This window comes from Sabethes cyaneus, chromosome 2 (assembly GCF_943734655.1).
Source record: "Sabethes cyaneus chromosome 2, idSabCyanKW18_F2, whole genome shotgun sequence".
NCBI lineage: Eukaryota > Metazoa > Arthropoda > Insecta > Diptera > Culicidae > Sabethes > Sabethes cyaneus.
In genome coordinates this window covers 104,600,825-104,624,693 of record NC_071354.1, presented here as the reverse complement: position 1 = coordinate 104,624,693, position 23,869 = coordinate 104,600,825, and the positions used below count along the sequence as shown (strand labels likewise).

At 38.7% G+C, this 23,869-nt stretch overlaps 2 protein-coding genes across 3 annotated transcripts; one reads left to right on the top strand and one right to left on the bottom strand.

Moving 5' to 3' along the window:
* Window positions 1-647: 647 nt before the first annotated feature.
* On the bottom strand, window positions 648-2,606 carry LOC128737497 (protein GUCD1). The gene is made up of 6 exons (XM_053832140.1): window positions 2,436-2,606; window positions 2,215-2,377; window positions 2,036-2,159; window positions 1,789-1,976; window positions 1,628-1,734; window positions 648-840 (listed from the first exon to the last, which is right to left on the bottom strand). Exons 1-6 carry the CDS (start codon window positions 2,440-2,442, stop codon window positions 743-745), a joined length of 687 nt encoding a protein of 228 aa, XP_053688115.1. The 5' UTR covers window positions 2,443-2,606; the 3' UTR covers window positions 648-742.
* Window positions 2,607-8,894: 6,288 nt separating this feature from the next.
* LOC128735960 (2-methoxy-6-polyprenyl-1,4-benzoquinol methylase, mitochondrial) lies at window positions 8,895-17,054 on the top strand. 2 transcript variants are annotated; one of them, XM_053830444.1, is made up of 5 exons: window positions 8,895-9,385; window positions 15,990-16,122; window positions 16,182-16,270; window positions 16,328-16,582; window positions 16,665-17,054. In XM_053830444.1, the coding sequence occupies exons 1-4, from the start codon at window positions 8,937-8,939 to the stop codon at window positions 16,539-16,541; spliced, it is 885 nt and encodes a 294-aa protein (XP_053686419.1). In that variant the 5' UTR covers window positions 8,895-8,936; the 3' UTR covers window positions 16,542-16,582; window positions 16,665-17,054. The 2 variants fall into 2 exon arrangements, with proteins under 2 accessions (XP_053686419.1, XP_053686418.1); XM_053830443.1 differs by having other exon boundaries at window positions 16,328-17,054.
* The last annotated feature ends 6,815 nt before the right edge of the window (window positions 17,055-23,869 follow it).

Sequence of the window (23,869 nt, the reverse complement as noted above, 5' to 3'; positions counted from 1 at the left end):
CCACACGGATCAGGAAGGCCAGGGGTGCCTTTGCAGGTCTGCGAAACATTTGGCGCTCAAACCAGATCACTCTACGTACGAAAACCCGAATCTTTAATTCAAACGTTAAATCCGTACTGCTGTATGCCTGCGAAACGTGGTGCGTCTCAGCGGAGACGACGCAAAAACTGCAGGTATTCATTAACCGGTGCCTGCGATATATTATTCGTGCCTGGTGGCCTGATAATTGGATATCCAATGAGGAACTCCATCGTCGGTGTCATCAACGGCCGATAGCCACAGAAATTCGTGAGCGTAGGTGGAAGTGGATCGGACACACCTTGAGGAAAGGAGCGAACGAGGTTTGCAGAGCAGCACTCGACTGCAATCCACAAGGACAGCGTAGAAGAGGCAGACCCAGAGGCTCATGGAGACGGAGCTTAGCCAACGACATCCGGGCTGTAGACGAGAACCTGTCCTGGCGACAGGTAAAAGCCATGGCGGGTAACCGTCAGCAGTGGAGATCTCTGATTTCATCCCTTTGTTCTGCCGGACCGGCGGACATGGACACATAAGTAAGTAAGTATCTCCATGATGAAATTTGAAAGCTTTTTATTCATTAGGTATATAGAAAAACTCTTGATTTGGACATAATTTATTGTTTTATTGCGATTTGATAATCATTACCATTGTCTAGATGGTTCATTGAAAGATTTGGAATTCTCACATTCTCGTAAATAAAAGAAGTCACTATATACAGCAGTCACATAAGTTTTTTATCATAAATAAGAACTATGTCCTCATCAGTTCCACTGACTTTACGTGCTCGCTCCACCGCTTCAAATGGCATAAAGCATATTTCTGTAAGATGAAAAAGGCAATAAAAGAACAACATCAGATTATGTCATTTGAACTTAGAACCCAACTAATATTAATATACAAAGTGTGTGTGAAATACATACAATTTTAAGACGAAGATAGGGATTCAAGAAATGGTTTTTTTTTGAGGCTACATGATGTGTTTGAATATGGCATCAAAATCTTATGGGCGACTAACTCGTCTTAGTTTACGACACAAAGTATCTAATAAGCATGTAAATCGGGGTTGTCCTGCTCATTGTGCATCGATGTTACTTATTTAGCTGTACACTTGACTTGGTAAAACTTGGAAAAGGGTATGTGTAAGGCATTTATAAAAACAAATATTGTCATTACAGTTCCTAAACTACATAAGTATTGTTCTTTGTCATATATTTATGGCGCGCTAGTAACTGATTTATACCCGCTGGTGACAAAGAGTGCTCTTTGTGATAGCACTCAGTGTAAACCATGAGTGCGGCGTAAATACAAAAGTTAGAACAATACTTAATTGAACAATTTTGTAGATAATTTGGATTAGTTCGATCCGCGGATCCTTCAGCTTGAATAAAAAGTAGCACTATACCACAACGTCTTAAGCGTTGCTTCAATGACCCTCCCTTATTTAATTTCTGAACTCTATCAATGTTTTTGTTTCAGTACTTTCTTCTACCGTTCCCTACGTTAATTGGATAAAACTACCGTTATAAAAATAACTTAAAAAATAAGTAAAATCCGAGCACAAAAAGCAAAACAGTCTTGGTATAAATGTATAGTGATTTAAACATACTGTCTTTAAATGCAGGATTTCTGTACATAAACTTGCGAATCCTTTGATCGTATCCACAAAGGATTATATAATGACCCATATATGCTGGCTTCAATCCTAAGCAAGATCTGCAATAAATTCACATTTCAGTTAGGGATTTGTTATTTGAGTTTAAATAAAACCTAAGTTCCATTGACAGTTTATTAGTTTTGCAGAGATCACAGTATAGTAACGATGCATTGGTTAATATAATAATATTGCCATGGTTCGCTAAATGTGCCATCAGATATCGATAATCTACAGATGTGATTTCAATTGGAATGTCACTTAATACTGCATCTTGAAATTTCTGATTAACTCGTGCTTCATCCTAATAATATACAAATAAACCGATTACTCAGAGTAAAATCTATTTATGTATTAAGTGACCTTGTCGAAAAACCTATAATACTCCTTCCCAATATGAAACGGATTCGCACCGAAGGTCGTTGTGAGGTATTTGTGTTTAAAATTCAAATCCTTGAGTATGTAGCACAAATCGATAGTCCATGTACTAGAAAAAAAACTTTAAATAACTATTTGCATGGCTTTCTTATGAAAAGTAACACCTGTTTTTAAATTCTGCAGCTTGGCATATCTTGTCAAATTCAGCTAAAAAACGGGTTCTTTCTTTTCGACCTAATAACATAATAATGCAAGACAGCCCACAGTCCCATTCGTAGCGTTGCCGGAAATGAACCAATGGATGCTCGACAAAAGTAGGAAGCGTTTCTAAAAACAATCCGAAAATGATTTCTTCAAACCAGATTCTAATGACAGTATTACTCGCCTATCATCTCGGTTGAACAATATTTGTCACCATTTGTGTGAATAATCAAACTGATAACATTATCGTTATTGGATCCTCATCACTTAGATCATTTAAATAGTTAAAAGGAACATGCCACTTTGTGTTTGTGCAACTTTGGATTTTGACTACAGAACTCCGAGCTAAGCTCAATAAAGGTAAATTTTGGATGACTCAATGACTGTCATCAATGTGTTACGTTTCCTATCAGCCCTCCCAACGAAAAGTATTGTTACTTATTTTATATAATAGAGGTTTTCCATCAGATCATACCCCTCCTTTTCATGTTTTTTCTCGAAAGTACTCCCAATACGAGTGACAATGGTGCAAAAATATATTTTCTTCATTGACTAGAATTTACTACGATTTTTTAAACAATGCAAATTGCAAGAATGTTTAATTTCTTTTCACCAAATCACGAATGCTGAGTTTTAAAAAACGCGTTTCGGCTGCACTGTTTATCAAAATTTTTAGATTTTCTGGCAGCATTACACAACAGATTATGACACATTATTTTTAAAACTCATCATACGTGATTTGGTGAAAAGAAATTAAGGGGGCATAGTACTTTTTACACCATATTTTTTGCCTTATTTCAAATATTTTTTTCTCGATAACGCGAAAAGCGAATCGATTCGGGTTTTTTGCATTCAAAACATTGCACTTTATACTAATATTTACAATTTTGTTTGCATATATGAACTAGAGATGGTCGGGTAGCGAAAAATTTGCCCGAAACCCGCACCCGTACCCGTACCCGCCGGGTTCGGGTCGGGTTCGGGTATTGAAAAAAAATAATTTGCGGGTTTGGGTCGGGTACGGGCTCTTAAATTTTGTTTTTGAAACCGGGTACGGGTCGGGTCGGGTATCTCTATTGACCACATTCAACACTAAAGATGGTCGGGTTTTCAATTTGTTCTGCTGCTCAGAGTTCGGTAAAATTTACGATAATTTACCGAACTCGGTACTTTTTTTTAAGTGTGTATTGCGATTATTATCTAAAATTTTTCTTTCGTCGGTTTAGTTGTGCGCCTAACAGTTGCGCGCAGCTCTGTTCTGGTTGCTCGCAGTCAAAGTATCTCTTTTACACTCACACGAAATCTCGTAAGAAACTGTCAACGCAAGAGTGATGAGAAAAGCAACAGTATTTCTCTCTCGTTCATCAGCTGAATGCTAGGGTAGCTTGCTTCGTGTTTGCCCGTTCAAACATGGATAAATTTTTTACAAACGCAATCAGCATTTAAATTTTATCATTTTCGGTTAACCTAAGACATTGTAACTGTGTTGTTTGTAAGTCTGTACGTAATATAATGAAACAAATGTTATCTAAGCAAAGAATAAGAGCATAAACATAGAAAACTTACACGTGCTTACACTGTCAATAATACATGATTTACCTAGAGTGACTATATACAAGGGCGAATGTCGCAAATGTAAACAAAACGAGTGAGAGTTATTTTTTGCTGGACCAGCATAGGAAAATCAACCCTCACTCGGTTTGTTTACGCTTGCGACATTCGCCCTTTTGTTAATTCTATCTTCATTTGTCTGCAAATTCCAGATTTTTGGAACGGTCTTGCAGATCATTAGAAATTTGCAGATATTTGCAGTTTTTCTGACTTTTATTGTTTTGGCGCAGATTTTTGTTCGAAGCTCTTTAAACTTTCACAGACTTCCTAAAAAAGTGTGCAGATTTTCGCAGATTATTTTTAAACCAGAAAATTCGAGTAGCCGGAAAAATGCTCGATTTTTTCGGTTTTCGAGCAGTTGCAGACATTTTTTTTTAGAAAATATGGCATCTCTGATCGAGTTCGCCCCAAGTAGCTGGCAGGCAGCCATGTTTTCGATGCCAACATGTTAGCGTTAGCGTAAACGAGAAATCATATATTCGCCACTCTTCACACAAATTAGCTCTTCAGCTGTCCGGGGCAGGGATGCCAGGTGATTTTTTGAAAAGTCTCGTCAACGCAAAGCAAACGAGATAAAGGTGCCAGTTAGCTGGTTCGCCCTGACGGAGTTACTATGGAAACATCCATGATTGTTTGTTGTTCGAATCAAGGTTCGAATGTAAAAATGTAAACATTGTTCAATTTTGCAGATCAGCTAAAGAGGAACATAATTGAACGGACAACAAGTTTTATGAATTGTGGCTTCGCAGTTTTCGGATATTTCAGGGAGAATGGCCAAATACGCAGCGGAAAGTTTCTTATCAAAACGAGACGCTGTTCGAGAGCAAACTTGGCAACGGTCCGACTAATATGAAGTTCAATGTTCACGTTTGCCTCTGAGTGCATTCGAATGTTTAATTCGCACGATTGTAGAAAGTATCCTGAGCCGGTGCTTTCAGGAAATTATGGCCACAAACCACTACAAAAGTTTGAATCCGTTCAATTATGTTCCACTTCAGCTGATCTGATAATGAAACAATGTTTATATTTTTACACTCGAACAACAAACAACCATGGATGTTTCCATAGTAACTCCGTCAGGGCGAACTCGACGCTCCTCCAATGAATTTCAAAAGATTGTGCCCACTTGTACTCAATAACCGCCATTATCGCTCGTGGAAAGCAGGATAGTTTCCCAACTAAATGATTCATTTGATTTGCACACTGACAACCTTTGGCTCCTCTGGCGCTAGTATATATGGACTGTATGCGTTATGCTAGCGCCAGAAGTTAGCTGTTGTGATTTTAGTGTAGAATTTCATGCGCCTTTAGCGACACCATCACTATAGTTTCCCAACTAATTTGACATAAGTTTTATCCAAGTGGGGGCCTTTCGCTTGGATGTCTGTTCTCTGTTATCAAGGCTCGTAAAAAGCTGGATATTTTGTGCTGTTACTATCTCTCGACTTTTGGCGACCAGTCTTGATGGAATGTTTTTGATAGGAATAAGGGTTGCTAGTGTGTGACTGTATTGGTGGTTTGCGTGGATCGCGAAACGATTTCGCTACAGAAAAAAAATTCGCGATGAATACAAATCGCGTATACGTATAAGTGGCGAAGTGTGCGTAAAATAAATGTCAGCAATCTCTATCCAGGTTTTTACAAGCCATATAATGGCGGACGTGTTCGTAATATTTGAACAGGATTTTTGACATTTCCCTAAGACATCGCACGTTTTCTTTCCGCGGGTTCACGGTAACACTCAAGGAATGCACGGAAAGAAAACGTGCGATGTATTAGGGAAATGTCAAAAATGCTGTTCAAATATTACGAACCAGGGATACCAGATTTGCAGATTTGTCTGCAAATTGCAGATTTTTGGAACGGTCTTGCAGATCATTATAAATTTGCAGATATTTGCAGTTTTTATGACTTTTATTGTTTTGTTGCAGATTTTTGTTCGAAGCTCTTTAAACTTTTACAGACTTCCTAAAAAAGTGTGCAGATTTTCGCAGATTATTTTCAAACCAGAAAATTCGAGTAGCCGGAAAAGTGCTCGATTTTTTCGGTTTTCGAGCAGTTGCAGACATTTTTTTAGAAAATATGGCATCTCTGTTACGAACACTTCCGCCATTATGGCTAGTAAAAAGCATTTAGTATTTAGTTGCATGTTATAAAACTACACAAAATAGAATTACAAATAATTGGCAAAATTTTTGCACGTACTTTGGTACATATATGTTCTTATATGGCGTGAAATATAACTTGTTCGTTCAGATATGATTTCGTATAGGCGTTTTTGACAAGCTATCGCCCGCTTAGAGGCGCTGCATAGAAAAAGTGATGAAAAGTAAAATCGCTGTCAAACTCCATACATTTTTGAAAAAAACTGAAATAAAATGCAGTTTTTGATTAACCCTTTCAATTGTCAGGATTTTAGATAGCGAAATATTGGAAGAAATTTGTTTATCTACGTTAAGGTAAGTGAAAATATTCGAATTAATTAACTTTATGGCAGAAAAATGTTAATGTTTGATTTTGTACCGCATGAAACAAAAGTACATAGAGTCAGCTGTAAAGTTTACATATCCTGGATAGAGAATCACCAATTATTTTCAGTCTTCAGCGTTTTCCAATGTGTTTTCAAATGCTAACGGATTTATTTTCTTGATTAGCATCATCTGCGCCAAGAACCAAACATATAACCTAACAGTTCGTAACCATAAATACACTTGCGAAGCTCTAATAATCTCCCGAAGCAGAAACAATATATATCAAATGAAAGGTAATGCTTTTTCTTACCTTTATTATCCATTTTCACCATTCCCACTGTTGATAATTCAATAAAATATTACATTTAAAGTCGAGTTCCATATAGGTGCCAGCAAGCATTTTGGGAATTGCACTTTTTTTGTAGTTCCAATAATCACAACCAGGTAGCGAACGGTTGCTCTTAGTTTTGCTGCCGCCCCTTTCAAATGTTGGTCGACAAATGGTTTACTGGGAACTGCAATGTTGCTGTTTTCTTTTGTCATATACATTGGCATTAGAGAAAATAATCTGGATTATTCCAGGTACAGCTGCAAAGCACAATATAACTGGGGGAAAACAAAACCAAACGTGTAAAATCAATGTAAAATCTAACAACAGCCACAACTCGCGCGTCGATGTGTGCGTGAGGTGAACGTCAATCCAGCTTTCCACGAGCGATAATGGCGGATATTGAGCACAAGTGGGCACAATCTTTTGACATTCCTTGGAGGAGCGTCGAGTTCGCCCTGACGGAGTTACTATGGATACATTCATGATTGTTTGTTGTTCGAGTGTAAAAGTGTAAACATTGTTTAATTTTGCAAATCAGCTGAAGTGGAACATAACCATACGGATTCAAAATTTTATAGTGGTTTGCGGCCATAATTTGCTGAAGGCACTGGCTCAGAATACTTTTTTACAATCGTGCGAATTAAACATTCGAAACATTACACATTAACGCAAACATTAACTTCATGTTGGTCGAGCCGTTGTCAGTTTGCTCTCGAACAGCGTCTCGACTTGATAAGAAACTTTCCGTTGCGTATTTGGACATTCTCCCTGAAATTGCCGAAAACTGTGAAACCACAATCCATAAAACTTGTCCGTTCAATTATGTTCCTCTTTAGCTGATCTGCAAAATTGAACAATGTTTACATTTTTACATTCGAACAATAAACAATCATGAATGTATCCATAGTAACTCCGTCAGGGCGAACTCGACGCTCCTCCAATGAATGTCAAAAGATTGTGCCCACTTGTGCTCAATATCCGCCATTATCGCTCGTGGAAAGCTGGATAGTCAAGCTCAATAAGAGGATTTTTTTCCTGCCGACAATAGGGCTTTTGCTACACACACATGCAAGACATCTGTTGGGCACACAGTGCATATTTTCCTATTCGATGCAGCAAAAACGTGCTGCATAAAATTATCATTTTGTCTAAAATTATTCATCATTTCAAAGCAACTAATAGTCAAAATAACCGACAAATGTTCCCTGAAATATATGCTGACTTTTGGTAACTAGGGTTTCGGTGAATTCGCGTTAAATCGGTGTCCCAAATATACTGTTTTTTGAAGCAGTATACGGCATACACACTTAACAAAAAGCACCGAATTCGGTAAAATTTTACCGAAATCTAAACAGCTGAACGTTCGGTAAAAATTTCGATGGTGCCAATCGACGTTTACAGATCATTAATAATGTTTGGTGCAATAAAAAATTTTACCGAACGTTCTGCTGTTTAGATTTCGGTAAAATTTTACCGAACCGATTAAGTGTGTAGGCCAAGTTGAAAGTAACGGAATATAAAATTGGTTTTAGTCACCCCATCGGCAGACAACCATGTTTTCGCCGCCAACATATCGTGTGTGCGAAAATGAAATAGCATTTCATCACTTCGTTTCACTCAACTGCCAGCAGTCTGATTTGGGCCCGCTGTCAAATTTTGAGCCCCGACATGCTGTCGCTGACGTTTACTGCAGTTCGATATAGAGATGTCGAAGGGTTGGTTTTAGTATAATAAATTGCTTTTTTAGCCGAAAGCAACTGCTGGCTATTGATATTTGTTTAGTTTTATCCCGCTAACTTAGGTCATAGTTACATTTTTGATCATTGCTACCGCGTCTTAGCTTATCTGTTGAAAATAATTTTTTTATTTAGTAAACAGATATATTACCTTGCCATATATATGAACCAATTTGTAATTTCTGTTTTAAATAAAGAAAATAAATCAATTAAAAAATTTTGCTCTTCCCAGCCCGTGTGTTTTATATGGAGCTGTCACTTTTGCCTGCCCAACAGATACATACATATATGCACTCTGCAAACACCCTATATGTTTAATCGGATTTCGACAACTTTTTTTTCGGTGTTCGAGTAGTTTGTCAGCAAAAATTTTTTTATAGGAAATCTGGCATCTCTGTTTTTACCTGTCCGTCCCTGAACCCTGACGTCCCTGAGGAGGATGCTCGTCAAACGTCAAGTGCAAGTGGGTCAAGTTTAAAATAACAATTTTAAAAATAAAAGAATTTTAGAAACTAAGTTGAAAAAAAATCGTTAAAATGTTAAAAACGATTTTGAAATGTGTGTCGCTACGTCCGTTACGTTTATTAAACGCAGCATGTTATTCTGGACAAGCAACCGATAGCAGCGTTGAAAATTATAAAACTGAAGCTGAAACACATTTCGGGTTCGAAACTGTGAAGGAAACGGAAAAGTGGCGAAAGGTGCATAAAGTATTTGAAGAAGTGGCCTCTTCATATGATCTTATGAATGATGCAATGTCACTTGGAATTCATAGATTTTGGAAAGATGTATTCATGGAGCGGCTCGCCCCAATGGCAGGTGGTAATAAGTTACTAGACATGGCTGGAGGTACCGGGGATATTGCCTTTCGATTTCTGAAGTATCTGAATAATTCACCTGTGGATACAGAAGAGGGAACCAATCATGTCACAGTGTCAGATATTAACCAAAATATGCTAAATGTGGGAATTCAGCGATATGACAGGTAGTATTATAACCGTGTTTTAAGAACTTATTACAAAACAAACGCCAATCGATTCGGTAGTGAGTAGGGGGGCCCGCGGCAAGATGGTCATCTCTCCATTTCACAGCTATGAAACAGCTTTCAGTTAAAAAAAACTTGCGCAAACTTTTGAATTGTGCCGAAACGAAGTAATGTTTTATAGCGTTTTTGTTTTTTAACCTGGGTTATATCAGAGACAGACATACAATTGTACCAGCGTTGTACCTGTACAATTGTATGTCTGTCACCGTGTACAACGATAGAATCGCGTAGCGAAGTGGTGTGGTACATGGTACAACCACAGAGAACAGACATCCATTCAGAAACGAATTTTTCGGGAATTCTTGGACAAAATTTCAAATTAAAATCACCTAATATGCTAGCTTCACCACCACTCTAGTTTCCCATCTAAATAATTCTTTTGACTTGCACATTGACAGCCTTTGGCCACAGAGAACAGACATCCAAGCGAAAGGTCCCCACTTGGATAAAACTTATGTCAAATTAGTTGGGAAACTATAGTGATGATGTCGCTAAAGGCGCATAAGATTCTACACTAAACTCACAACAGCTAGATTCTGGCGCTAGCATGACGCTTTTAGTCCATATATGCTAGTGCCAGAGCAGCCAAAGGTTGTCAATGTGCAAATCAAAAGAATCATTTAGTTGGGAAACTAGAGTGGTGGTGACGCCAGCATAGTAGGTGATTTTAATTTGAAATTTTATCCAAGAATTCGCGAAAAATTTGTTCCTGAATGGATTTCCTGCCTCTGTCCTCTGTCACCAGGCGATGTGAGATCTGGCGGGCACTGGGTGCCCGCGAAACTGAAGACCAGCCGTGGATCGAATGGATCATTGAAGATAGCTGGTTTTGAAGTGACGACTTTTTTGCTGTATAACCCGCACTGCATTTATTTTTGCTATAATCGCTATTGATTGAGCGATATGCTTATTAAATTTTTTACGTGTTTGTGTCATGACAGCGCGCTGACCCCAATTATAGCCATCCCTGGAGCAGCTAAACCAGTGCATTTTACTAAAAGGGTCAGTTTTGCACTGTCAGTAGGCCATATCGGGGTAATACAGAAATTGTCAAAGCAGACTCGGAAACCTTGCGGCTACAAAGTCACCCTGATCTTTCTTTTCAACGACTTTCTTTTGGCGCTAGTGTATATAGACGGTTTAAGGTATACTAGCGCCAGATACAAGCAGTTTCCACTTCAAAACTAGGTATAGAGTACGGCGGAGCATAAGTGCGATATTTGAAGTTGCCATCAATTTTCGTGAGATATAAAGAGAGACAACAAAATATATTTTAAAGTGATGCAGTAACTCAATGTCTTCACATTCAACTTTAAATTATCTGGAATAATAGTCACAGACATAACACTCGTTTTCCATTCTTAGTACCGATTAAACCGTCATTTCAAATTTGTGCTTAGTTGGGAATGTCTCCGTTTTGGTCAAAGTGGCGCTTTTTGACGAAAGACGGAGAATTTTCCACAAAAAATACTTGCTACTTCGAGGGATACTCCTGTTGCTATTTGATATTTGGAAATGTCGATCATAGACGGTGGTAGTGCTCGGGCTAAATGTGAGGTACGATAATTTTTGTTGATTTTTCTTCAAAGAGTTATGTCTGTTTGTCTGTGTAATAGTGTTATACAAAATAAATAATTTCTTTCTACTGAGCAAGTGCCGATTCGCACTTTTATCCCAATAGCGGGGCAAAAGTGCGAAGCTTGATTCCATGAAATTAGCACAGCAGTACCTAACAAAACCATAATATCTGCGAGGTGTTTTGGTAAGGAATATTCCTAATTTTCATCCCCTATTTCCCGCTGGCGTACTGCTACCTCCACCAGATCGAAACTTTACCAAACGTTTTTTTTGTTTTACCAGCGTATAGACACTGTTTTCCTTCGGCCAGTATCTGTAGAGCTCGCAGTTTTCGGCAGATCTTCCATTTCTAATATCTGGAATATAGTACCTAAAACTGTATATAATTAAGATTTTATGGTGGTTGATTTTACAATTTACGGAGGGAACGGTAGAAGAAAGTAATGAAACTAAGAGTCGATAGAATCTAACAGGTTGAGACCAGGCGTGAAGAGGAAAGATCGGAAAATGAGGGGGTAAGGGAGGGTCATATGAAGCAATGCTTAAGAAGTTGTGTAGCACAACCTTCTGTCCATACTGAGGGATTCCATGGATCGAACCAAGCTGTAATCGGAGCATTACAGCCGGATTTGAACCCACTCCTTCTACCAGGACACGTGGCTCGCCGGTGGTAATGATGCTTTGAACCACAGAGGTGCTGGACAAAAGACTTCACAATCCCCTTATTAAGCGTGCGACGTATTACGAACTCTACAACACACAGGTTGAGTTATTTTCAGACACAAATTGTGCCTCTCTCCGTTTACTGTAGAACCCACCGACAGTTGGTCTATTTCATCACGGAGAATAAAAATGTAGTTTCAACCATATTTATGGTTGTTTTACGCACAAACAGAAATTTCATTTTTTTTTTCAAACTGAAATATATGATCGAAATGAAAATATTTATTACATTGGGACTTTCAACTCGTTTGGTATGTTATTACCAAAAGAGTCGACCCGTATATAGTAGCATGTGAAAAAATTCGACTTGAAACGATCTTACCAAATTGCTGATTGAGTCAATACAGTCAACCAAAAAAGTATTCGGACAACAGCGCATAAAATTTTCTTTAAATAATTTTGCACAGTATTTTTGCGAAGAATGGTAACACATATTTTTTAAAACAATGTTTAACTAAAGCATATTTAGATGCACAACAAAAATTCGGGGAAAAGCTTTCCGTTTTGAAGATAGGGTACATATAGTTTGAATTGCTCAAAAATGCAGCCAAAAAAGTATTCGGACAGTTAACTATTAGTTGAAACAAATGTCCTTTCTCGCTCAACTACTACCTTGTAGGACCATTTACATTCTTGATTACCTGTTTTAATCTGTTTGGGTTAAAATTAACATTTTTTCAAATATCCCTCTGTGAATTGCTGACCAGTTTTTTACAAGAGCTCGGTTTAAATCATTGTGATAGGAAATCGAATGATTTCTCATTTAGAAATGAAATTATCTAAGAAGATGTTCAAAAGGGTTCAACTCTAGACTGAATACTGATGTTTCGATAGCTCTAGGACAATTGTATGGTGCCTACCGCTTACAATTATCGACAGTATGTTTAGATTCAACATCCCGGTACAATATGTATGTACAGCACAATTACAATTTTGCTTTAATTTCGCCTAAAATTGTTCAGATAATTGAGTTTACACTTAGTTCTATCCAAAAATATATATCTTTGCTACCTCGGAGCTTTCCATGCATCGCAACAAAATCAGGTACTCCCATAAAGATGGTGGCGATACGTCGACGACGTTTTCAGCATAGTCAAAAAGGGAGAACTGGAAACTAGTGGCCATGAATGGCACACACAGAAACATACACTTCACACACGATATAGAAAAAGATGGAAAACTTCCTTTTTTGGACATCGTAACCAACAAACACCAAACGAATTAGGGACCATTCAATAATGACGTCCATTGCTTATGGGGGGGAGGGTGGTGTCAATTTTGTGACAGGTTGTGACAAAGGGGGAGAGGGGGTCTAGGCAAATGTGACATCCTTCGAAGAAAATTTTATTTTCATCAATAGGCTGCAAAAATTTGCGATTTATTTCGAAACTTATCTTACTTCAGAAGATCGCAGCAAGGCCCGACATCGTCGAAATACATAAATGAAACTGATCCTACCTTTGCTTCACTCAAGAAGCGACTTGTTTCATTTGTTGAACAGAATATTTCAAGCAAGCTTCAATTGAAGCTGGTAATTGTTCCAGCAGACGGCGCTTGAAAGTCAGGAACAATTTGTCAATGTTAACTAGATAGATCACGCATTACGTTAAAGAATATAAGTTGCTCAATTTCAGTTTGCAATCAAAGTTTCTGGCCTTTTACTAAATATTTGAAAGAAAAGTACAATGAACTCTAAAAGCTATTGTCACGATGTAATGAAACCTGCTTCGCCGACGCAAATTGAAGCTTGTTTTGAAGCAAAGCGGTGCTACTTTAATTGAAACCAAAGCTTCATTTTTTCACTGATTTGCGACGATTTGCAAGAGATGGTTGAGTCCTTGTTCGCAGTTCATAAATCGTTCCCATAAAAATATTTCAACTAAAAAAATTACATACAAGCAAGTCAGCAGTTCTATGAAAAATCTGTAAAAAAGCAGCATTTTCTATATTTTTTAGTCATACTCTAACTCTTAAAAGGTTAAGCTATTTTTATAAACCACTTTTTGCTATCAACACGCTTTTCATTTTAATTTTGAGTTTGTGTGACGTCCAGAGGGGGGGGGGGGTTGAGTTTTGTGACACAATCGGACAGAGGGGGGAGGGGGGGTCTAAAAAGTAGAAATTTGGTGGACGTCATCCAGACAATCCAGAACATTATTGCCAAGAAAAGAAGAGAAGCATACAAAAAATCACTCACAACACTTAACACCAATAACCCCAGAACTTGAGAGAGTGGCAGCAGAATATGACGAGAATATAACACGCCCTCTCCGTAGAAAAATGAGGAAATTTGGAATTGACCTAGTCTACACCAGCCGAAACAACCAGCTAAAAAATAAGTTGGCTAAAAAATAAGTTAACTAAAGACCCGATTGAAGAACACAGAAAATCCGGGATTTATGAAATCAGTTGCCCACATTGCGAAAAGGTTTACATCGGCCAGACTAGAAGGAATCTGGAAACACGCACTAAAGAACACTTGGCAGAGGCAACAAAAGCATCAAGAGATGCCGAGAAGGGTCTAACACACCAATTTAGATCAAAAGTGGCTGAGCATATCTTCAACGACAACCATCCGCTGACCATTGACAACGCAAAAGTAGTAAACAACTTTTATCAAACAATAACACATTTTTCAATTGATTTTTCTGAGATACCTTTGGAGTGCTCCTAATGGCAGTATTTTTTTTGTTAAATAAAATATAGAACTTTCACCTAATAAATTGTCTGGTTTGTGCGAAGCTGCCCGAAATTGAAAAATTTTTTTTTGAGCATTGCAAATTTTTTTTTTTCATTTATTTTATAACTTATTAAATATGCGTCCTAGCGATAAGCAGTCTTCAGTGAAAATGTGTATTTTAGCATACTGAATAACATTGTAGAAGACTCGAAAGCAGTAAAAAATCGTGTGCAAAGTTATTGAGCATAATTGATTTTAAGTGCTTCTTTTTAACACATCATTATATTTCGCAACCGGTAAGAGACAGATAGTTAATGTATTCAGCAAGGTTGCTTATTTTAGTATGTTCTGCAATTTTTTGAACAAAAAATTTTTTTTTTCAAATTATTTAATTTGACTGTGTTTACCTACACAGTAGTCTTAAGCAAACATTGTATCCGTTTACCTACACTAATTTTGTATACCCACACATAGATCACGTAACCTTAAGCTCCTATAAAAATTGTAAAATTGCTTTGACTAATTTAGTTCGAAAACAGACACTGAGGAAGCCTGCAAGTCGTAGGCGAAATAAGTATCTGTCAAGAATAAAATATACATAGTAGAATTAAATTGGATAAGTTTTCTTTTTATTTAATTTTCAGGTTTCGTATTCTACTAAGACGCTCCAAAAACTTCAGTTAATCGTTTAGCCACAGAGAACAGACATACAAGCGAAAGGTCCTCACTTGGATAAAACTTATGCCAAATTAGTTGGGAAACTATAGTGATGGATGATGTCGCTGAAGGCGCATAAAATTCTACACTAAACTCACAACAGCTAGATTTTGGCTAGCATAACGCTTATAGTCCATATATGCTAGCGCCAGAGGAGCCAAAGTTTGTCAATGTGCAAATCAAAAGAATCATTTAGTTGGGAAACTAGAGTGGTGGTGACGGTAGCATAGTAGGTGATTTTAATTTGAAATTTTATCCAATTCCCGAAAAATTTGTTCCTGAATGGATGTCTGTTCTCTGTGGTTTAGCGTTAATTCCTTTCGTGATTCTTGCTATGGCTTTTGTTCATTCTGCAATACTATTATCGTTCTTTGTTTCATTTGGAGGATACGGTATGCTAATTCACTGGGCTGCCAATACTTTTGCAATTTATTAATTTATTTATATATTCATATATATTTATTTATTTATTTAAATTTATTTAATTATATGATATTAGTTGATGGGCTATCGCCTTCGGGACGGGATGCAATATTTCTTACTTAGCCGGTTGCTCCTCTGAGACAGACGCTGGCATCCCCAACCTGGGCTACAGGCACTCAGTTCTATGGTTCATTTAACAACTTTACCCAAGATGCACCACGGAGAGCTTCCAGTTTCACATTAGTGCAGTTTAGCAAAGTTGAAAATACAGAAATTTTTTTTGTGGTTACCAGGATAGTTTAAAATTGTAATTGATTCCAAATATTTTTTTGTTCTACGCATTATTGTTTTTCGTTGGCTGTTTTTGCTTGTAATACAGTTTTTGGAACATCGTATGCAAAAGCGTAATGTTCAATTTTACAGGCTCAAGTTTGACCGGCACAACTGCACTATAGATTGGGTTTGTGCCGATGCTGAAGACCTTCCATTTGACGAGAGCACTTATACGGCCTATACCATTGCGTTTGGTATAAGAAATGTAACGCACATAGACAAGGTAATAAATTAGGCAGGGTCCTTAAATTGAAACTGCATACTCATCGTTCCATTCTACAGGTGCTATCGGAAGCTTATCGTGTATTACGGCCAGGAGGACGATTTCTTTGTTTGGAATTTAGTCATGTGACAAACAATTACCTGAGATGGTATGCAAAATATGTGATTTTTTCAATATTTACTGTTTTCTTTTATGTTATTTACAGGTTATATGATCAATACTCATTTCAAATTATTCCTCCTATGGGGCATGTTCTGGCTAGTCAATGGCAACCGTATCAATATTTAGTTGAAAGTATTCGAAAGTTTCCCAATCAAGAGAAATTCTCCGAGCTTATAAAAGACGCAGGGTTTGAGTGTGTTGAGTACGAGAATCTTACTGGTGGAATATGTGCCATTCATTCTGGGTTTAAATTATAAACAACCCTTTCTGAGCTAAAAATAGTCGGTCCTAATTTCCTGTAAGAGAGCATTGTAAACTAATATCATAATCTATACCTATAAAAAAGGATTTCTGTCTATCTGTCCCTATGTTCCTTTTAGAATCGAAAACTACTGAACCGATCGGCGTGAAAATTTGCATGTAGGGGTTTTTGGTGCCAGGGAAGGTTCTCTCGACCAGGGCTTCGACCGATCCTTTTTTTCTACCGCAGTCACACCAACGCGCATTCAAGTTCACACCGTCCGTTTAGAGGTGGAATACGAACGCTATGCATAACACAACTGGCAGTTTGCGCAGTCAAACGCCGATCGCACGCAGCAGAACGACCGCGCTCTAAAATTTGTTGACATTTTTGTTTCGATCAAGTTGCCTTTACCGTTTGGAGCAGCGAATGACTGCAAAACAGTCAAATGATTGGCAATCACCACGCTAACGAAAAGCAACCGCACAATCGTATGATTCAATACTACAAAAAAACAACCACTACATGTGCATGGAAGAAGTCGGTCGGACTCCGTCCAATACAAACGAATATTTTGCTTGCGTCGGACCGACGTCCGGGTGACAAACTATTACTGTGAGCAGCCGATTTGGAGACAAAAAGAGAAACGAAAAAATACGTCACCGTATGCTTCCAGTCAGTTTGCAGTTTATATTCTCAAAGCGCAAAGCAAAACGGGAGATTGACTGTTTGCTTCTGCAGAGATGCCGCATGAATTGTAAGACGGCAGCAGCGCAAGCGGGAGATTGACTGGATTCAAAAAAACAGTCAAATGATCGTTCAAAAAGCGGAGTTTGAATGCGGAAAGTTCGCATTCACGGCAGTCACATTCAACTTGCGATCCCTTTTCAAGCCCTGCTCTCGACGGCAAAAGTCCCCTCGCCCCACTAAGAGGGGGGGCTCCCATACAAATCTATGCCTAAAAAATGGATTTCTGTCTGTTTTATGTTCCTTATAGAATCGAAAACTACTGAACCGATCGGCGTGAAAATTTGCATGTAGGGGTTTTTGGGGCTACGGAAGGTTCTCTCGACGGCAAAAGTCCCCTCCCCCCTAAGAGGAGGGGGCTCCCATACAAATCTATGCCTGAAAAAATGGATTTCTGGAAATGGAAATGGAATCGAAAACTACTGAACCGATCGGAGTGAAAATTTGCATACCGTGTACCCCCGTTGGTATGACCTTCTTTAATCTGAACATTTTTAATCTGTACCCCGGTGGTATGAATGCGTTCACATTAAAAACCGATCAAGCGTCACACACAATTGACGTTAAAGTTGACCGGTAAATTAAAAAAAAGCAAAAAATCTTAATGCGTTTCCTCTTGCTCCGGAGCTTTGGCAATATAGCTCATATGCAACTTTCCTCTCTCCAGCACTCCAAATAGACCATTTTAGTTTAAACTGCCGGGCCAATTTCGTCTTCTACAAATCGAACCTTTAGAATTCGCGCATGTTTGAAATGTTTTCAAAATGTTTGTTTTCGTCAAATCAAAACAACAAGTTCATAAGGTGCGCGTCTTGCGCGTATGTGAAAATGAATAGAGTTACCAAATATTCAGATTAAAAATGAATTCGCCCAATCTGAACGAGCTGTTTTTCATATTAGCGGGGGATGAGTATATAGGGGTGTTTGGGGCCAGGGAAGGTTTTTATGATGGTTAGAGACCCCTCCTCCCACTAAGAGGGGGGGCTCCCATACGAATGAAACACAAATTTCTGCATAACTCGAGAATTAATCAAGCAAATGGAACAAAATTTTACATGTGGGTGTTTTTGGAGACAAGAAATTTTTCTATGGTGAATTGAGACCCCTTCCCATTTTAGGAGGGGGGGCTCCCATACAAATGAAATACAAATTTCCTCACAACTCGAGAATGAATTAATCAAATGGAACCATATTTGGCATGTGGGTGTTTTTGGAGGTTTGAAATTTTTCTATGATGAGTAAGGACCCCTTAACTTTTTAGGAGCGGGGGCTCCCATACAAATGAAATACAAATTTCCTCATAACTCGAGAACTAATCAAGCAAATGGAACAAAATTTGACATGTTGGTGTTTTTGGAGACAAGAATTTTTGCTATGATGAATCGAAACCTCTCCCCACTTTAGGAGGGGGGGCTCCTATACAAATGAAATACAAATTTCCTCATAACTCGAGAGCTAATTAATCAAATGGAACCATATTTTGCATATGGGTGTTTTCGAAGGCATGAATTTTTTCTATGATGAATTAGGACCCCTCTCCCTTTTTAGGAGGGAGGGCTCCCATACAAGTGAAATGCAAATTTCCTCTTAACTCGAAAAGTAATCAAGCAAATGGAACCAAATTTGGCATGTGGGGGGTTTTGGAGGCAGGATTTTTTTAATGATGGTTTGAGACTCCTCACTCCTGTGGTAGGGGGATAAGGTCTATCATACAAATAAAACAGAAATTTTATTTATTTCTTATCAATAACAATTTTGGTCATTTATCAATAACAAGACCACCAAAAACTATCAATAGTAACATTAGTTAATTCAGCGCGAGACGGCCACAGGCCGCGAGTGTTGCCGGCGACTTGCCGTCGGATTCGCCGGCCACTGCGGGGAGACAGCCCCCCGTAGAGATCACCTCTATCTAGGTTTATGTATTTTCCTGGATCTACTGACCTCTATTACTTTCCTTCAGTTGGGTCACCCCTGCGAAATAGTACTTTCTACGAAAAGATTTTCCGTGAAATGGTACATCCCTATATTCCGCGTTATGGTCAACCGAGAATTGGTGTTCCGCAAAATGGTATTCGGCGGAATGGTTTGTAATGATGGCAAATATTTAAATGCTATCCGCTTTATTTTATCAGGCTAAGCAATGGGAGGAGTTGTTTTCTACTTTACTGTGAGGAAAATTTGTATATTAAAACACCCATAAACTCCCCAGAAACTTGCAAAACTCAAGATTGTGAGAAAGGTCATCCAACATTCACGATTTATGTACAACACAGTTTAATTTGTGGCAATACGAAGTTTGTCGGGTCAGCTAGTATATCATAAAAGCAGAAAAAAGAAAAAACTCATTTTTATATTTTAAAATGGTTCTTAAATTTTGCGAAATTCGAATGAAAAGGCATTGCTCGCGATCGAAAATAAATGCAATGAAATATTGTACTTAACTTTTCAGCGGAATGTGATGGTTATTTATTTTAGAGTTTTTCGGTGCAAGTAAAAATATCTAGCAAAAACCTGAATGAGAGGCAAATCAAACATTCATACCTATGAGATGCTATGTAATTCATTTATTTTTTGTATTTTCCTCGATATTTTTAAGAGCGAGGTCATTGATGCAGCAAAAAATAACCTTGTACTGTCGTCTCACATAATCTATATGTATATAAAAGTGAGCGTGAGTATGTTTGTATGTTCCACCATAACTCCAGAACGTCTTGACCGATCTCCTCCAAACTTGGCACACATGTTCCTTGATATAAGTGAATCAGCACTGGGGGGTTGTCACAAGAGGGGAGAGGGTTCATAACAGGGGGGGAGCCCTTAACTCCGAAATGCCTTGACTGTTTTTCATCAGACTTGGCACACATGTTCTTTGACATAAGAGAATCAGCACTGGGGGTCAACAGAAAGGGGGGCGAGGTTCGGTAATAGGTGGGGGAGGGTTTCTAACAGGAGGGAGGCCAGAACTCCGAAACACCTTGACCGTTCTTCATCAAACTTGGTACACATGTTCCAGGACATAAGAGAATCAGCACTGGGGGGTCAACAAAAATAGGGGGGAGGCCATAACTCCGAAACGGTTTGACCGTTCTTCATCAAACTTGGCACACATGTCCCTTGACATAAGAGAATCAGCACTGAAGGAGTTGACAACAGGGGTACCGAAATGCTTAGAGTTTAGACGGTTCTCCCATAAGAGACGGTAGGACAAAAGGAGGAGCTAATGACCGGAGGTTGCTGGCGAAAAGGGGGAGTAACGCCCATATGACTGTAACAATTTATCCGTACAACAACAAACATCAGAATACGAAAAACTAAACTGTAATGCTCGCAGCTGTAGATTTGTCAAATGTAATTATGCACCGAATCAAAGTAACCTGTATAAAAAGTGCTCGATAATTAGTGCTGATTGTTGTTGGCCGAATCTGTTCGAGTCACAGGGGCAATCATTCAAACAGCGTGGAGTTCATCTGAGAACATCATGTTTTTCCCATGGTTAGCTTTATGTGGCTCAGTAGATGTGGCATGTAGAGTGGGCTCAGCCAATAATTTGTGCATACTTGCTCCTGGTGGTGACACTAAAACATTGTTTACAAACAAGTTTTGTCTTGAAGTGAAATGAAAGGAATGACAGGTTTGTTGCATCCATGGAAGAAACACTGTTGCACCTTCTCCTTTTTTATTAGGATAGCATGTAATACTAAACTAATAAATAAATAAAAAGCTGTGTTTAGAAAAGTACAATAACAACACTATTCTTTTCCTATGGGTGGGGTGGCCATTGTTAAAAGCGGAAGGTGCAAATAGGAAAAATGGTTTTGTTTTTCTTTCTTTATAGGGTTTTATAGGGATTTCCGTAAAGAAAACAGATGTGCAGGTGACCGGGACGACAAAAGAGGCATTGTATTTTTGCATTATAAGCATTTCGGTTACAATAACCAATGTACAAGTGGCTGTGAGATAAAGAACAAACGGGAGAATAAACAAACGTTTTCAGGATGTCAGTGTATTACTCATGGCGGGGTTAAAACTGTAAAAATACCCAGAGCGAACCCGTCGTCTAAAAAGTTCAACCCAGAACGAAACTACACACTTAATTTTTTTCGCCGAAATCGGCAAAAAAAATGCCGAGAATTCAACAGCTGAGCTCTCGGTAACCTTCTCGGCAAAAGTTACGTTTACTGATCACTCGGTAAACGCAAATGATATCGACTTGTCAAAATATACTGAGAACTTCGGCAAAATATGCTGACTCATTCGGCAGTTTTTCAACGAGATCTGGCAAACTTTACCTACGCGTTCGGTAGTTTTTTGACGAGATCTGGTAAAACATGCCGACACACTCGGTAGCTTTTTACCGAGATCCGTTGTATTTTTAAATTGAGTTTGCCGATTTTGTCAGTTAATTTTGCTGAATGATCAGTATTATTTACTGCCGATATTCGGAAAAAACTAAAACCACTTTTTTGAAAATAGCAAAAAACCTCAACGCATGTAATGATAACGGAATAAATATAATCGCTTAGCTGCTAACCTCGGACGATGCGACCGATGTCTTCGACGCCAGCTCCGGATCGGTATCCTCTCGCTTCATTCGATTCATTTGCGAGTGCAGCTCGGCCTGCCGCATGGCATCCGTTTCCGACAGGATGTCGAACCCGTTCAACCGGACCGGCTTGAAAACGAACTTTTTCGCCCGAATATCCGAGATGGTACGAAGCAGGGTATCGAAACAGCGCGGCATTATGCCGCGGTACTGAATAACCCCGGTCATGGTATACGTTTTCCCATTGCCTGTTACTCCATAGGTGAATACTTCATACGGATCAGCGCTTCAATCAACGGTTGAGCCACCGTCGAGTACAGTTCGTGCTGCGTTGCGCCCGATTCGAATGCGTGCCGGAACAGGTACATATTAGGGTGGGTGTGAAATCTTATAGTTGATCACAATTTCGGGCGGTGTTAAGACAACCATATTGTGAGCGGCCTCCCGCAGACAGGAAAGATCAGATTCGCACGGTAATGGAAATAGATCAGATTCACACGGTGCTGGTTTTCAAATATTCTGAAAAAAGTCTATTACAATAAGTATTGTCAATTGCAAGGAAAATTGTACCATCCAAAGTGCGATATCGCTCATAAAAGTGCTATTTTGCATTAAATCGTTTCGGTCTCTTCGGCGCACTTATTGCTTGGAATATAACGAAAAAGTGCGCCGAAGATGCCGAAACGATTTAATGCAAAATAGCACTTTTATGAGCGATATCGCACTTTGGATGGTACAATTTTCCTTGCAATCAGCAATACAAAAAACTTAATATACTTCCAAATTTCTTACGCACCTTCACACGACGAAAACGAAATCGCTAGCGAAATGCCAAACAAAAATATTGAAATGCGCTGGCTGACGAAGTGGCGAACGAAAAAAACGTTTGACATTTCTCGATGTCATGTTGCCGCCAAAAAAAACTGGTGGAACAAAAAATATCCCATGCATTTGCCGATTTATGGCAAAGCAAGATGCTGTTTTACCGAGAAATGGTATTTGATATTGCTGATTCCGGTAAAATAAAGTAAACGGCAATATTCGTCACATTTTATTAACGATTATCGGCATTTTGAATATAATAACTGAAGTACGTGAAACCAAATTGCCGAGATGATGTAAAATGTTATTTTTTAACGAGATATCGTTAAAAATAATTTTTACCGTTGAACTCGGCATTAAATTTTACCGAGAGCAAAAATCAAAATTAAGTGTGTAAGTTCAACCTGAGTGAAAAAACTAACGTTTTGACAGCCGTTCGATTGGAACTAGAGCGACCCTAAGTTGGGCCTAAGCAAAAGCAAAAACGCTAATAGATTATCTCTGATCCAGAATCTTTTAAAATAACTCGCAGTACTGACATCGTTAAACCAACTGTGATAAAAAATGAAGTCTTCGAAAATTTTACGAACGTACAGTACAAAATATTAAGTGAAGATAGTCCCGTCTCCCAGTTGGCCTCGAGGAACGACATTGGCCTAACAAACCAGTCGTCGCATGTTCGAATTTTGACTGGTGCAGGGTGCAAGTTCTAGCAGTTTGTCGTATAAAAACAAAAGGTCGAGTTTAAAAACGGAATGTGACATCTGGGCTTTGCTTTGTTTTTGAATGCGCAAGCAGAGAACGACAAATTGAGACACTTAAACAAATAGACTTTTATTCAATCTGTGAAATCACAGGTTATTACAGGGGGGGTCCGGTCCACGTCTAGCTTGAGGTGCCAGCGGAAAACTCACTGATAACCTCGCTCTACCTACTAAGGAAAGCGTCTGCACTGAATTATCCCAGTTTAAAATATACCGCACTTCCCACCCAAACAGGACTCTGCAGTTTGAAACTGCAAAGTGCGACCCCCCGGCACGACGCCATTTTTCTATGACTGCAATCTAAAACGTCAAAACACTGGGCGGGAAATCATTTCATAGAAAATATATGGAGCGGCCATTGTTGTTTGGGGCCCAGCAACGAGGGGCCCATCAGTATGGGGGTACTGTCAAATCATATGTGAGAGTGTATTGGTGACACCGGGCTGGCAAAGTGCGACTGCAGCA

Excerpts from the sequence above, each read along its gene's own strand:
- LOC128737497 (XM_053832140.1), bottom strand. Across the intron at positions 1,977-2,035 it reads ATTATAGGTTTTTCGACAAG|GATGAAGCACGAGTTAATCA; the intron begins GTCACTTAATAC and ends GTATATTATTAG. Across the intron at positions 1,735-1,788 it reads AAACTGTCAATGGAACTTAG|ATCTTGCTTAGGATTGAAGC; the intron begins GTTTTATTTAAA and ends AATTTATTGCAG.
- LOC128735960 (XM_053830444.1), top strand. The coding sequence starts at position 8,937 with ATGTTAAAAACGATTTTGAAATGTGTGTCGCTACGTCCGTTACGTTTA. Across the intron at positions 16,123-16,181 it reads ATGTAACGCACATAGACAAG|GTGCTATCGGAAGCTTATCG; the intron begins GTAATAAATTAG and ends TCCATTCTACAG. Across the intron at positions 16,271-16,327 it reads ACAAACAATTACCTGAGATG|GTTATATGATCAATACTCAT; the intron begins GTATGCAAAATA and ends TGTTATTTACAG.